The following is a 16,607-nucleotide window of genomic DNA, read 5'->3' as shown; positions in this document are numbered from 1 at the left end:
AGAGAGAGAGAGAGAGAGAGAGAGAGATAGATGCACTTAGTGTTTGTTTTACTGAATCTGAATAAAGTCTGATTATATAATTAACAGTAGATTACATCATTAGATGAAAGTGTTTACAGTTATTTTAGGGAACAGTGTGTGTGTTTAATACGCTGGGAGCAGATGGTCAGCACAGTGTGTGTGTGTGTGTGTGTGTGTGAGCTGCATATAGTGACAGATGGTTAAAAGAATAAACTCTGGTTCTCCAGAGTCCTGAACATCCTGGATTCTGTATTTCTCTCACTGTTAAATGGACAGTAAAAAGTTGGACAGTGGACAGTAAAAAGTTTCAGGATTATGCTGCATTTTATTTGAGCTCAGATACTGTAGTAGGACATTTAAACTGGAGCTCTCCTACAGGTCGGATTTTCTACTCTGGAAGTCAGGAGAGTCTCGCCAAACCTGAGTTAATCCAAGATCTCTGCATGTTCAGTGCAGTACAGAACAGTACAGTATAGTACAGTTATAAAAGCAGTAGTATTATACTGCATTTTCTCTCCTGAATTTCGACATCCATTTTGGAATTGAATGGGTTATATTATACGGTTTATTCCAGGATCAATAACTAAAAAACTGCTTAATGTAACTTTCGCATTTCTACACATAATACCTTTTAATATATTAGCAGAAAATTAGTTTTTTTCTATAGACCTTTAATGCTCCAATAGTAATGACATGGTAATAACACTATAATAACATTAAGGTATTATAGTAATAACACATTAACAGCAATAACACTGTTATAACACAATAATGATGCAATAGTAATAACATTGCAATAACGTTGTACCAATAGCACTAAAACATTGTTGTAATAATGCAATTGCAATAACACAGTAATAACAGTTGTAATAACACAATAGCTATAACATTGTAATACACAGTAGTATTATAGCATCATATCATTGTAATATGGTAAGAATACAATTGTAACAACATTTTAATAACACAATTGCAGTAATGCGCAATCACTATTTATCGGTCTGAAATTTAAATAACTGTATAGAAGTTTGTAGCAGTGTGCTGAAATATGTAGAATTTTGTATAGAGTGTGTAGAAGCATGCAGCAGTGTACAGGAGTGTGTAGAAGCATTTATAAATTTTGTGGAATTGTGTAGACGTGTAGAATTGTTTATAAATTAGTGTGGGATTGTGTAGAAGTGTTCAGAAATGTGTAGACTTGTGTAGGAGTGTATAAGGGCTTATAAATGAGTGTAGAATTGTGTAGAATTGTAGGGAATTGTGTAGAATTGTGTAGCAGTGTACTGTCTGTGTGAACTGTAAACCCTCCTCCTCCCAGTGTTGCCCTTTTAAACACAGATTGGGATTATGGCGGTTAAAAGGCGGGGCTTCTGGGGCTGTTTTTTTCCCACCTGTTTTCAGGTAAATCCCAGCACTGCGCTGTGATTGGCTGGTGCTGTACACTGGTTGATGGTCTGAAGGTTGAGCTGTTGTTGGTGTTTGGATGGTGTATTGATGTTGGTATTGTTTTGGGTATCTCTGTCGATTTCTATTGTCAGAGTAGAATTTTAGTGCATGTGAGTTCATTAAAATAATACTTTTAACACAGTAATATATGTATAATCAATTGTAATATTTTTTTTGTGCCTGCAATCCTAGGAGGGTGCAGACGAGCACATGCCTCCTACGACACGTGAAGTCAGTCATCCCTTTTTTCGAGCTGCTGCATTATTGCCTGAGCGGCTAGCGCGCTCGGAGGAAAGCGCAGTGACTTGTTTCCAATACGTCCACTCACTCGTACAGATGTTCCAACCAGTTTAATATTACTTAAAAAAAAAAAATATATATATATATATATATATATATATAGATATATGTATCTGTTAAATTGATTAGCTAACTATAAACTGTAATATTTGAGCAATAAGGTATAACGTACTTTGTTCAGTTATCTTAACTTATCAAATTAACTTTTGTGATTTTGAGGATTCAAGAATTCAAGGAGATTTTATTGGCATTCGCATCACATGTGGTACATGAGGTGGAACGAAATTGTGATCTCACGATCCAGTTTACACCCAAGAGCTGTATATATATATATATATATATATATATATATATATATATATATATATATATATAGACAGATATATATATATATATATATATATATATATATATATATATATATATATATATATATATATATAGATATAGATACATAGATAAAATAGGATAACAAAAAAAAAGAATACAATAAAAATAAAATATACAAAATAGATATAGATAAATACCCCCCCCCCCCAAAAAAAGAGAGTAGACAGATAGCAGCAACTTGAAGTCCAGAGTGCAAGTTTGCTATAGCAGCATGATAATGAAATTAGAGCAGTAAAGAGTTTATGATTTGTGTCAGCATTTCAACTATTGAAGTGGAAACTTGAAACTATGAGTTATCGCTCACACCTTTCCCATGGGCTGCTGCAAACATTTATTTGCTTAGTGGGTGTGTCTCCCTCTCTTCTTCACTCACCATTAGTGTGTAGTTCTGCCCCACAGGCTACCTTCTCTTGTGCATTGTGTTTTATGTTAGTTGACTAGCCAGCCAAGGGGTTGTTGGCTATAAAAGGAAGTTTCCTTTCCCTGCATGGATTCATTCATATATATGCACACTCATTGTCAGTGTCATACTCAACATTTTGGATAGCCATGTCATCTGTTAGTGTTGGTCCACTGTGTTATTTCAAGTCCAAAGTCAGCGCAGCTACTACCAGGAGATTTTACAGGACTTCATGCTTCCTTCTGCTGACAACTTTTATGGAGATGCGGATTTCATTTACCAGCAGGACTTGGCACACTGCCCACAGTGCCAAAAGTACCAAATTGATCATATATAATGATTCTAATTCTAATTTTCTGAGACACTGATTTTTTTGGTTTTCATTGCCTGTAAGCCATAATCTTCAACAATAAAAGAAATAAACGCTTAAAATAGATCACTCTGTGTTTAATACATCTATATAATATATGAGCTTAACGTTTTAAACTGAATTTCTGAAATAAAGTAACTTTTCAATTATATATATATTTTTTGAGGTGCACCTGTAGATTTAAATCTAAATGAGATCTAAATTATAACTTTGAGGCAGCTTTTGAACCTAAGCTGCTAATATAATAGTAATAATCTTTACAGTGTAGTACAATAGAGTACAGTAGAGTTTTGTTATGAACGTTAGATGATGATGTACACTTCGGTCAGCCAATCACGTTCCTCGCTGGGTGGTCAGGAGCGCTGACCGACCAATCGCAGCGGGTGAGGGGCGGGCGGTGTCGGAATGCGGGTGCGCGGAGTTTGTTGTGGAACTGAATGGGCTCTGGATGGTGAGCGGGTTTAGTGAGATAGTAGTGAGACAGTAGTAGTGAGTAAGTGAGTGAGGGGAGTTTATGGAGGCTCTGGCGGCAGCGGCAGGTGTAGAGCTGTAGAGCGGGGTGAGTGGAGGCGCTGCGCGGGCCGGGAGTAGAGAGAGGCGGGGTGGAGGAGCGGTGGAGGAGCCGCGGGGCTCGGCTGGGGACTGGAGCTGCTGACATGCTGCCGCTCTCTCTCTCCCTCCCACTTTTCGTCCCTTCTCCCCAAACCAGGAAATCACCGCGCCGCCGCCGCTGAGGGCGGATTCAGGAGCCTCTCGTCCATTTTGTAGCGGCGTGTTTCCACTTTCTGGAGCTTCAGGAGCGGATCCGCGGGGCGGCGGAGCGGCCGGGGTCGAGCCATGAGGTGAGGCGGGTTTAGGGTTGGTTTAGCCCCGGGTTTAGAGCGCGGTGCGGCGGCGGGACACCAACAAAGGAAACTTTCTCCCTCACTGGAAGAGCCGCACTGTGCCTGAATAGGCTCAATACAACCCAAGCTGTGTGTGTGTGTGTGTGTGTGTGTGTGTTTAGGAGTTTTGTTGGCCCAGCAAAACTGGGGGGTACCATTTGAGGGTCATAGCCCCCCACTCTCTCACTCACTCACTCATGTGTCAGTGTGGCTTTTTGTTGCTTTTTTGTTGCTTCTTTGTTGCTTTTTCCTAAAAAAAAAACAAAAGCTTTTGTTGGTTTCATTGTGAAACTGCTGGAGCTGCTGCACTAGTTATCGTAGTTAACCCACCTATAATTAGCTGACCTGTGTGACCAGCCGTTTTCACCTAAAATCACTAGCCAATAATATAATATATAATAAATATTTTATATTTAAATATTTAATATCATATATAATAAAACCTATAATATTACAATATTTAAGGGTTTTATTTGTGTGTGTGTGTGTGTGTGTGTTTAGGAGTTTCGTTGGTCCAGCAAAGTGGACAACAGTGCTTTGGGATGGGAGTCCCAGTTATGAAGGGGGTCCCATTTGAGGATATGAGGGTGATAGCTGCCTCCTCACTTACTCACGTGTCAGTTTTGATTTTTTTGGTGCTTTCTCGTTGATTTTTCCTCAAAACCACTAGACCTAACTTGGGGTTGGTGATATAATATCACAATATTTAAGGATGTGTGTGTGTGTGTGTGTGTGTGTGTGAAGGAGTTTTTTTGGTCCAGCAAAGTGGGACAATATAGCTTTGGGAGGGGGGGGTCCCCAATTGTAAAGGGGGTACTCACTCACTTGTGTCAATTTTGCTTTTTTGTTTCTTTTTGTTGCTTTTCTGTTGTTTTTTCCTCAAAAACAAAAGCTGTTGCTGGTTTCATTGTGGAACTGTCTGGAACCGCTGCAGTAGTTATCCTAGTTAACCCACCTATAGCTGACCTGTGTGACCAGCTGATTTAACCTAAGATCTCTAGTTCTAAATAGGGGTGGGCGATATAATATCACAATATTTAAGTTTTTTTTTTTGTGTGTGTGTGTGTGTGTGTGTTTAGGAGTTTTGTTGGCCCAGCAAAATGGGACAATATAGCTTGTGGAGGGGGGGTTTCAGTTGTAAAGGAGGTTCAATTGAGGGTGTGCGGGTGATAGCTGCCTCACTCTCTTACTCCCTTTCATTCACTTCTCTCAGTTGTGCTTTTCTGTTGTTTTTTGTGATAAAGATATTCTTGACGATATGAAAATCAAAATATTTAAAAACCTTTTTTTTTAAAAAAAAAAAACCATAAATTTAGGATTACACCATACGTTTTAGAAATTCAGTAGAAACAAACAAAAAAAAACAGCAACTTACTAAGATTTGTTGTAAACCAATAGTAGTGTAACAACCTAAGCAATTAAAAAAAAGCAATGTAACCACAAAAATCTACCACAAACTAAAGTTCCGCATATTTAAAGCATGCACACTAATTGCAATATGGGCCTAACATTATATCACAAAGGTGTTTTTTTTTTGTTGCGATAAAGATATTCTTGGTAATATGAAAATCAAAATAATCAAAAACATTTTGTTTTTATAAATCGGAGTATAATAAAGTAAATATACATATGTTTTATTTGATATAAGTGTAAGCTTTAGAAATTCAGGAGAAACAAAAACATAACAAAGAGTAACCTACAAATAGCAATGTAACCAAAAAAATCTACCACATATAGCCAATATAAGTGCATATTTATATTTAAAGCATGCACATAAATGCAAAAATATGTTATCATGTACACGATACATGACCTGACTCTGATTTGACTGGAAAAACTCTATAATGTAAAGTACAAATCACTATTACACTACAATATGATTAGGTCTGGGTGTTTTTGTTTTGTTTGTAAACAGACAGCAACATTTAAAATGATGTGCAGGCTGTTGTTTCCTTTGTATTTAATTTCCTTTTTTCCCCACTAATAGTAATCAGCCCGCTTTAACCTTCCATGCACCTTTTATATTAAACACAGTGCATATTATAACCTCCTTGTATTTCAGTTACTGATAAAAAATAATTCAATTAATCTAATTAATTAAATTAACCTCCCAGCCCTAAGTAGAAATTAAAATTTCAGATATCTACACTGTAATTCTGACTGGATATACCTGCTGTGATTAAGGCTAATCAGGAGCCATATTCACTCTGGTGTTTCCCAGCCTGCTGTTACTCCTTTTTAAGATTGATCTGCTGGACTACTTATTGATCAGCTGGAATAATGCTGAAGTAATTGATTGGCTGTATTACTAATCAATACACTGATTCGCTAATTGTTTAAAACTTCCTGAGCCAGTGAAAGTGGGGGTAGATACAGAAGATGTTACTGTATTGATTATTATTTATTTATTTTATTTTATCATTCATTTTCCTTTCTCTCTTTCATACTTTCCTTTTTATTTTGTTCTCACTTTATTTTGTCTGTCATTCTTTATTCTTTCTTTTCTTTTTCCCTTTTCTTTTTTGTTTCTCTCTTAATCATTCATTGTTCTTTCTTTCTTCCATAGTTTACTTTTTATTTTTCTCTCTCTTTTTTCTCTCATTATTTATTATTTCTGTTCTTCCTTTATTTTTATTTCTCTTTCTTTCGTGTCTTTCGTCTCTTTTCCCTCCCTCCCCCACGTCTGCAGCTCTTTTTGGATCCTCTGGGAGTTGGCCGCTGAACCCGGAAGTGAATAGAGCGGCATTCCTTATCCTGTCCCGGCCTGTTCAGGCGTGTGTGTGTGTGTGTGTGTGTGTGTGTGTGTGCACTGTAGAGCAGAGCAGCAGTGAGTGCTCACAGTAAACACTGTTCTCTAAACACTGCGTTCCTCAGAGCCGTACCGTTCCACTGCAGAACTGCTCTGGTTTAGAATATCTTAGGACCTGATCCGAGGGTCCCCTGTACTAAACCGCTCCCCTGCTGTCACAACAGAGACTCTTCTGAGTTCTGTATACACTGTTAATGAAAGAGGTTTTGAAGAGGCTTCTTTGTACAGCCCCAAAAAGCAGGAAAAGTTGGTACAGTTTGGAAAATGCAACTGTTTTGCTGCTCAACTTCATTTTGTTTGTTAACACACATCCACTCCTGCATGACAGACCTGCAACACATTCTAAATTATATAAATTATACATTATAATGCTATTATTCCTTCTCACAACTTTAAACAAACGTTTGGCTCTGAGAAAACTGAGTGATTTAGTGTTAAAGGTGTGTTTTTGTTCCGTTTTTCCTGTAAACTCGTCTTAAGTTGTGCAACATTTTTTTTAGCACATTTTCTCCCCAGTTTACATGGCCAATTACCCAACCCACTCATTAGGGCTTCCCCTATCACTAGTGATTCCCCAACACCAGAAGGGTGAAGACTAGCACATGCCTCCTCCGATACATGTGAAGTCAGACTCCGCCTCTTTTTGAGCTGCTGCTGATGTAGCATTGCTGAGTAGCATCACTGGGCACAGGGAGGAAAGCGCAGCAACTCGGTTCTGATACATCAGCTCACAGATGCCTCGTGCTGATCGACATTACCCTATTCTCCACCTATTCCCTATTGGGGACAGTTCTAGTATCTATACCTTCAGCGTCTCCAGCCATTTCTTTGCAAAGTGTGCAGCATGTGCTTTTGCATTGTCTTGTTGAACGATGTATGGATGCCCTTGAAAATGACATTTGCTTGTAGGCAGCATATGTTGCTGTAAGTTTTTAATCTGTGCATTTGTGCTTCTGTGACCCTGCGTCGCTCTGCTGTTTAAACTGCCAAGGCTGGAATGTGTGGGTGGCTCAGCAGACCAATCCCAGCTTCTGATATCCACATTGCATTTAATGCAGATGTGTAAATTGGCCTTGACACATGTGGCCTTGATCTTTACAAACTTAAGCACGGCTTTGTTGAATGGTTTAATCACATGTGGACTGTTTAAACAGCAATATGGGGGCTCCAAGTGGTTCAGCAGGCTAAGCGCTGCTACTATAATCGGGAGATTGCTGGTTCGAATCCTGTTCATGTAGCTTGCCATCTGCTTCCGGAGCCCTGAGAGAGCACAATTGGCCTTGCTCTCTCTGGATGGGTAGATGGAACTCCCTCCCCTCATCACTTCAAAGGGTGATGTCAATTGGAACAAGGGTCTGTGAGCTGATGTATCAGAAGCTTTCCTCTGAGCACGCTGAGATGCTACTCGACAATGAGGCAGTGGTTGACTTCACATGTGTCGGAGGAGGCATGTGCTGGTCTTCATTCTTATTGTGTTGGAGCATCACTAGTGATAGGGAGAGTCTTAATGAGTGGGTTGGGTAATTAGCCTTGTAAATTGGGGAGAAAATGGCATAAAACTTTTTTTTTTTTGCCAATTTATAGATGATACGCATCTCAGAAAACAGACTGGATATTATTTTTTTACTTTCATGACTGAGTTTGCCACCTCTGTAGTTATGATAGTGAAGTTAGTCCAGACTGGTCTGTAAAGGTCTCTTAAGGGTTGGTCAGTTGGTCGCTCTGCTATGTGTATTTCTGTCACTCAGGAAATGTTTCATGTCTGATTAACAGCGTTTGGGTGATTCAGCAGCGCTATCAGCTCTGGCCCTGTCGGGACTGCCCATAAACCACTTCCTCTGCTGGGCAATGCAGACAATCAGGGGACTGTCCACCTGCTGCTCAGAGTTAAAGCAGACTCTGAAACACCAGGATTTACTTCTCTATTATTTAAATGTACCATTTTGAAGCAAATCAAGAGCTCCTAGCTCGTAGTGAAAGCTATCCAGGCTACAGTACATTCTGTGAACATGGTGAAGGTAGTTTCACACTCTGTTGTAAATGTTTTAACTTCAATAGGCTGCACTGATTATTGTGCTTTTATTATTGTATTTGTTTAGATTATGGGTTCAGATGGCCTAGAACGTTTTATGGTGGGTTGAGTGGACCGCAAGTTGCTAAAGGTTGGGAACCACTACCCTAAAGTAAACAGTGAGAGATAATATGAGGCAGCTAAAGCTGATATCAGCCCATGCTGTGTTACAGCCGATCCCAGCACATTTTTATGCAAGACAACCATGATTATTGTGAGAAACATTATTATTGGAATATTGCCATTATAAGAAGTAGTAATCCACTGATATATAATGCTAATATAATATTGCAATTATACAATTTGAAAGAACTACAAAGCTATTTAAAACAAACTTCACATTTTTAAAGTTGTTCAGACATTGGCATTGAAATAGGACTTATATGATGTGAAATAATTCAGAAATAGAAATATGTCCATTTATTGTATGATTACTTGCTAGCCTAGTATTATTGTAACAGACCTATCAATGACTGTTGAATAGAGTTATATAGCAATATGGAAAAAAAATATTATGTCACAATAAAACATTTTTTGTGATGAACAATATATGTTACTGGTCAAAAGTTTTAGAACACTCTTATTGTTTAGTAGTCCAGTATGAGTGCTGTATGATCCAGACTAGCTGCTTTTTTACTTTATTATCGTATCAACAACTTTATTACAGCACTTCACCTGTCAGACCTCCAATTCTTCTCTTCACTGCTGAAACTAAGACTTAGTCCAATCATGTTAAGCTGAGCTTATGGCTAAAGCTGTTGCCATGTGGGTCAGCCAGACATGACCCTTCTTGTATCGTTTTTCTCCAGTTTCTCCAGTTTCAAGAGTCTTTTGAACGTGTAGGAAACAGTACTCACCTGACTTAGTCTTTTCTTTAGAGAAGTTACAGATAAAGACAATTTTAGTTTAGATTTTAGTTAAGCTTAGTTTATTTCCATTGCTACTTATCAGCTGTAAGCTGTTAACTAATTACTTGTTTTCTAAAAATAACTTTTTTTTCAATATACTTTTACAAAGTACTTTTTACAATACTAAAATCACTTTTTTCAGTATGTAGTTTGAGTTTTCCCTAAAGGCCTTGGCAGTATGCAGCAAAATTTTGTACACTGGATTTTGTACATCAATAGCTTAAATGCTGTACTTTATCCAAATTAACAGGATTTTTACACTCTGTGGAAGGAAATGTACAGTTGGTCAATATTCTTTAAGCACTGACATTCTTGATATACTTAAAAAGTGTATTTACAGTGCAACAAGAAAATAGATCACAGTACGATAAAATACCTCTACTAAAATCTCTACTTTAGGATTGATCCATAAGTATTGTGTCCATAAGTTCTTGGACAGTGAGGTGCTGATTTAGTCATTCCATCGTAACTTCAGTGTGGAATTCTGGTTGTGTAATTTTCTATTTCCTGCTGCTGCATGTTTTTGATGTTTTTCTCCACCAGAAGAAACTTGTCTCTCCTCTGAAACACAAACACACACGCTCTGTTAAACTCTGCAACAATATTGATTTGCTCTTGTGTTTCTTAATGCCTTTATTCAGAGGAGTAAGAGGAGGAGAGAAGGCCATTACAGAACTCATTTCCTCATCTCTTCCCCCTGAATAAAAAAAATCCACTAAGAGCATCTGAGTTTATACTGCAAAACCCAGCCGTAATTCATTACTAGACCAATCTCTCTTTATCTCTTACAATTAGACATTTATTGTACATTTAACCAAACATGTATAAAGTACTTTATACCCAGTCTTGAGTAAATTTACAAGTGCTCTATCAAAAAAGTTCCTTTTTTAAAACAATACATAGACAATTTAAAAGTATTAAACTCATCCACAATATATAGTGAAGCAAAAGTGGACTTAGGAGTAAAAATAATACTCCAGAAGATAGATACATTATTTTAGTATTTGAGTACAGTAGTGAAGTAAAAATAATACTCCAGTAGATACAGATACAGCATTTTAGTACTTAAGTACAGCAATAAAGTAAAAAATAATACTCCATTAGCTACAGATACACTATTTTAATACTTAAGTATAGTAGTGAAGTACAAACAATACTCCAGTAAATATTAATGACTAAATATTAATTTTAAATATTGTGATTTATTGTTTTAACAAATATTGTGGCAACAAATATGAAAAAACAATTTCACTTAGTAAAGTTACTGTTTTATTACAGTATTGTGATCTCAGTAATATCATGTGCAGTGCATGATGCACTTTAATACCCAGGATGCATTTTAATGGCAGGTGTGAATGAGGTCTAAAGAGCTGTGGTCTGATTGGCTGCCCGAATAAAAAACAAGCTGTACCTTAGAGATTGGGATGTATGGGATAGGGGTGTGTGTGTGTCTGTCTATTAGTGTGTGTAAGAGTGTTGGCTCTCTGCCACACTCATTCTTCTTTAGCATTGAACTAGGCCTCTTGGCCACACCCCTGCCCCCTGCTGATTGGTTCATTATCCTCCTTGAATGGACCCTAATTGGACTGCGTGTCGGGATTAGTGCTGCTCACAGAAATCTCCCACAGTTCAGTGCAGGAATCTGGGCTGGGGGTTAGGGGGTTAAAATTAATGTTTTCAGCAGTGGAGATGTTTACTGTTGTGTATTATTGTTTATGGCTGTTTATATTAATATTTACTGCTGTTTGTTATTGAGGCACTTACAGCTCAAGTGGGGTCGGTTGTCTTCTGGAGGACTGACTTTCACTGTATTTTCTTTCTCCTTCTTTTTCTCCTTCTTTTTCTCCTTTTTTTCTGAATTAGTGACGGATTAGAATTTTCTCTTTGCCGATTCTGATCAATCTCAGTTATTTTACTTCTGTAAGCAGAGAAAAATTAGTGTTTTTTTAAAAGCTTTAAAAGATTAGTTTTTTTAAGTTAAAAACATGTAGTAAAGAATTAAGCCCCACCCATTCAGCCTAGAGCAGTTTAAAACTACTCATTAGCCCATCTGTTTGGCCTACTGAAAGATTTTCACCACCCATTTAACCTACACCATTTAGTGCACAATATTTAGCCATGTTTAATCAAACCAACAGTAGTTTTAACCTCGTTTGTTTGGCCTACAACAGTTTTCGCACTAAAGTTGTAAGGAGTGTTTATTTTCCTAGAATGATATCAGTCGTAAAGATTCAGAAGCAGAAACAGTAAGATGCAGATTTGCTCGTTTCCACAGCAAATAGAGTTTATTCAATGCCAGCAAGACGTCCTGTTAAATGATTAATAACAGTGTTTCTCTCGCTCTGAAGGGAATTTACTGTGTTTGTCTTTCTAGGAGAACAAACAATAGTAGTAAAACAATACTGACTATTTTTTTATTATTATTATTAAGGATGCCCTGAATATTTGATATTATTCAGTCCAAAACTGAAAATGCATTTAGGCTATATAATTTATTCTGGTATTCTGAATTAGATTCATATTTGGCAAAATATTGTTTAGAATTTTAGGACAAATTTTTCATTATGGTGTATTGGTGTATCCCTACTGTACGGATAAAACAGTGTGTAATGCAAGTCAATGTAGGATATTTTATTTGTATTTATCTCAAATTAGAGAATAGCCAGCTGATTATTATTTGGTCCCTGCACATCTCACTCCAATCTCATTGTAGGTATTGGAAAATATTACTGCACTTTCACTTTAGCTGCCTGCACATCTCGTCCCACTCTCACTCCACTCACTCCAACATGCACTTCTTACTCTACTCTCTCTACTAACCTGTACATCTCATTCCACTCTCATTCTAGGTACTGGCATGTATCACTCCACTCTCACTTCAGCTGTCTGCACACCTCACTCTGGTTCCCTGCACATCTCACTCTCCAAAAACCTGCACATCTCACTCCACTCTCACTCCTACCATCTGCACATCCCACTCTACTAACCTGCACATCTCACTCTCCAAAAACCTGCACATCTCACTCCACTCTCACTCCAACCATCTGCACATCCCACTCTTCTAACCTGCACATCTCACTCTCCAAAAACCTGCACATCTCACTCCACTCTCACTCCAACCATCTGCACATCCCACTCTACTAACCTGCACATCTCACTCTCCAAAAACCTGCACATCTCACTCCACTCTTACTCCAACCATCTGCACATCCCACTCTACTAACCTGCACATCTCACTCTCCAAAAACCTGCACATCTCACTCTCCAAAAACCTGCACAACTCACTTTGATTCCCTGCACATCTCACTCTCCAAAAACCTGCACATCTCACTCCACTCTCACTCCAACCATCTGCACATCCCACTCTTCTAACCTGCACATCTCACTCTCCAAAAACCTGCACATCTCACTCCACTCTCACTCCAACCATCTGCACATCCCACTCTACTAACCTGCACATCTCACTCTCCAAAAACCTGCACAACTCACTTTGATTCCCTGCACATCTCACTCTCCAAAAACCTGCACATCTCACCCCACTCTCACTCCAACAACCTGCACATCCCACTCTACTAACCTGCACATCTCACACTAGTTTCCTGCACATCTCACTCCAACGACCTCAAACATCACTGTAGTCCCCTGCACATTTTTACTCCACTCTCACTCCAACAACCTGCTCATCTAACTCCTATCTCACTCCAACAACCTGCTCATCTCACTCCTATCTCACTCCAACAACCTGCACATCTCACTCCACTCTCATTCTAGATTCTGGCACTAATCACTCAAGTCTCACTGTAGCTGCCTGTGCATCTCACTTTGGTTCCCTGCACATCTCTCACCAACAACCTGCATATCTCACTCTAGTTCCCTGCACACCTCACTCCAATTTCACTCCATTAACCTGCATATCTCACTTTAGTTCCCTGCACACCTCACTCCATTTTCACTCCATTAACCTGCACATCTCACTCTAGTTCCCTGCACACCTCACTCCAATTTCACTCCATTAACCTGCATATCTCACTTTAGTTCCCTGCACACCTCACTCCATTTTCACTCCATTAACCTGCACATCTCACTCTAGTTCCCTGCACACCTCACTCCATTTTCACTCCATTAACCTGCACATCTCACTCTAGTTCCCCACATATCTCACCCCACTGTCATTCCAAAACCTGTACATCTTACTCTACTCTGCTACTAACCTGCACACCTCACACTAGTTCCCTGACCTCTCACTCCAGCAACCTGCACATCACACTCCATTTTCACTCCAACAACCTACACATCTCACTCTAGTTCCCTGACCTCTCACTCCAACAACCTGCACATCACACTCCATTTTCACTCCAACAACCTGCACATCTCCCTACACTCGCATTCTAGTTATGGCAGCTCTCACTCCACTCTCATTCTACCAACCTGCACAACTCACTCTACTCTCATTCTAGTTACTGGTACGTCTCACTCCACTGTGACTTTAGCAACCTGCTTATCTCATTTTTTGCTCTGCACATCTCACTCCACTCTCACTCCAACAACCTGCACATCTTACCCTACTCTCTCTATCTCTATAACCTACACACCACTCTCTTTTTAGTTACGTCTCTCTTTAGCTACCTGCACATCTCACTCCGCTCTCACTCAACCAACTGAGCATTCTGTGTTTGAGGAGTGAAGTCATGATTTCGGAGGATTTGATGAGTTGAAAGAGTTCGTTCTATAAATAAACTCTGCTGAATGTTTCTGGAATGGTCAGATAAACACTGCAGGATTAATGGGTTCCTGGAGCAGACTGTGGACCTGCTACTGGCCGCTAGCAGCTAACTGCTCTGGTATACATCAGTGTCTGTTAGCCTCAGGCTAAATTCCTCAGTGTGAGTCTGAATTATAAAATTCCTGAAGCAATTTGATGAAAATCCCCCTCTGCTTTGCCCGCGGTATGATAAAGCTGATTAAGCAGTTATAGACCCCCCATCCAGCCCCCCAGCCTGTGGAAACTGAGGTTAAATTACGGAGTTGCAGCTCAGAACTGTAAATGGAGCTGAAGAACCTCTGATTGCTGGTTTGGGACCCATATAAGGCCAGGCAGCGCCGAGGAGGAGCCGGAACATCGCCGGATCAGTCTGCTCTCGGCTTCAGCGCCAACCTAAAGGAAACGTTCCTCAGCTTTAATGCTTCACCATTAACATTCCTGCCTGACTTATTAATGGAGACTTTAAAAATGCATTTGCGGCTCGCTTTCTGGGAAGAGAGGAACAAAAATAAAGCTGGGAGAGAGCGACACAGACAGATATAGAGACAGACAGAGACAAAAAGACAGAGACAAAAAGACAGAGAGTGAGAAAAAGGTGTATGTGCACTAAAAGCTGTAGCCTGTAGCTCCATCCCTACAGGCTCCAGCATGTTCTGGGTGGAGGAGGAGGAGTGATGGCACTGATCTGCATCCCTGAGGGACCCGATAGACCACAGCAGCCTGTAGATTTACCGCTCTGTATGATTTCAGCCTAAATCTCCTTTAGAAATCTCCCAGAGAGGGGGTTTAAGGTCAGGGTTATGGGAATATTTTATACCATACATACAGTTGGAAAATTATACATAATACGTGGCTTTATTCCAGTGTAATAAACACAAAGCAATTACTGGTAACATTTTCCTGAATAATAGTATATAGATATAACACTCATTACCCCACTTAGTTAAAGTGCGTAAATACTGCATAAAATGTATAACCCATTCACTGTAGTAGGCTAAGCACTGCTGCTATGACTGAGAATTCACTGGTTCAAATCCCAGTCATGCAGCTTGCCATCAGCTGTTGGAACCCTGGGAGAGCACAATTGGCCTTGATCCCTCTGGGTGGGTAGATGATGCTTTTTCCCCTTATCACTCCCTAGAGTGATGTCGATCAGCAAAAGGCGTCTGTGAGCTGATGTATCAGAACCGAGTCGCTGTGCTTTCCTCCAAGTGCACTGTGTTGCTACTCGTCAATGCTGCATCAAGCAGTAGTGGAAAAGAGGTGGAGTCTGACTTCACATGTATCAGAGGAGGCATGTGCTAGTCTTCACCCTCCTTGTGTTGTGGCATCACTTGTGATGGGGGATATACAGCTGACTAGAATCTGAATGGGTGGGACAATTGGCCAAGCTAAATTGGGAGAAAAAGACAAAAACAGCACCAAGAAGTTTATTGTTCAACGTGAGTGTATTAAAATATTTTTTAAGTAGTTGCAATATTAGGACGAAAAGCTTAAAAGAAAACTCTAGTAGCCTGTATACAAGATTAGATATGGTTGGACATGGAGGAATACAGGTTCTGTATGGCATCCTGCAGCACATTAACCAAAGATCCTTTACACTCGTAGGTTATCAAATCTGGCATCCCAGCTGCTCCTTGCTCCCATAAATTCTAAATTGGTGATAAGTTTGCATCAGTGCAGGTGAAGGAAGGACATTTTATAACCTTTGCTGTGTGTGGGCGAGCATTATCCTGCTGAAAAATGCTAGTTGGCTGTACTACCCTGTAAGGATGTCCTTCACATGTTGTTAAGCTGTTTAGTGTCCCTTGTATCACTACAAGGGGTGACAGACTGTCATACGTGATGGATCTCCAGATCATCACAACAGCGCTGTGTGGGGCGAGGTGTGCACTACACAGCAAAGGCAGCACTAAAGCGCTCACTACAAGGTCCCCATATATGAAATAAAATGTCCTCAAACAATGATTCTTGTCAAAGCGTCTCAGGTTTTTAGACTTACCCGTTTTCCTGCTTCTGGAACTGAATATTAACTTGCTGCCTAATACGCAGATACACCATGAAATGTTAACTCAGGGGATAACTTGGAAATGGTCACACCTCTATAAGTTGTAAGGTGTTGTCTTGTGAGTGAGATTTAACTTTGGTCAGGGCTGGTGTGCTCATGGCAATACAGAGACTTGAAGAGATTGAATTTAAGTCACAGTAGGTAATGATCATGACCAGCAGCCTTCTTTATCTTGATT

The 16,607-nt window shown here is 39.5% G+C and overlaps 1 protein-coding gene across 3 annotated transcripts in view; it reads left to right on the top strand.

Moving 5' to 3' along the window:
- The first annotated feature begins 3,415 nt into the window (after positions 1–3,415).
- vaspb (vasodilator stimulated phosphoprotein b) overlaps positions 3,416–16,607 on the top strand; it is a 37,891-nt gene continuing 24,699 nt past the window's right edge. Inside the window, exon 1 of one of the 3 annotated variants that reach the window (XM_049483253.1) lies at positions 3,416–3,769. In XM_049483253.1, the coding sequence (XP_049339210.1) occupies positions 3,765–3,769 (5 nt within the window). In that variant the 5' untranslated portion in view covers positions 3,416–3,764. The remainder of the gene's footprint in view (positions 3,770–16,607) is intronic. The other 2 variants (XM_049483252.1, XM_049483254.1) reach the window with 2 other exon arrangements.

Source organism: Astyanax mexicanus, chromosome 9 (genome assembly GCF_023375975.1).
Source record: "Astyanax mexicanus isolate ESR-SI-001 chromosome 9, AstMex3_surface, whole genome shotgun sequence".
Lineage (NCBI taxonomy): Eukaryota > Metazoa > Chordata > Actinopteri > Characiformes > Acestrorhamphidae > Astyanax > Astyanax mexicanus.
The sequence above is the reverse complement of the archived record's forward strand: the minus strand, read 5'-3'. Positions and strand labels throughout refer to the sequence as shown.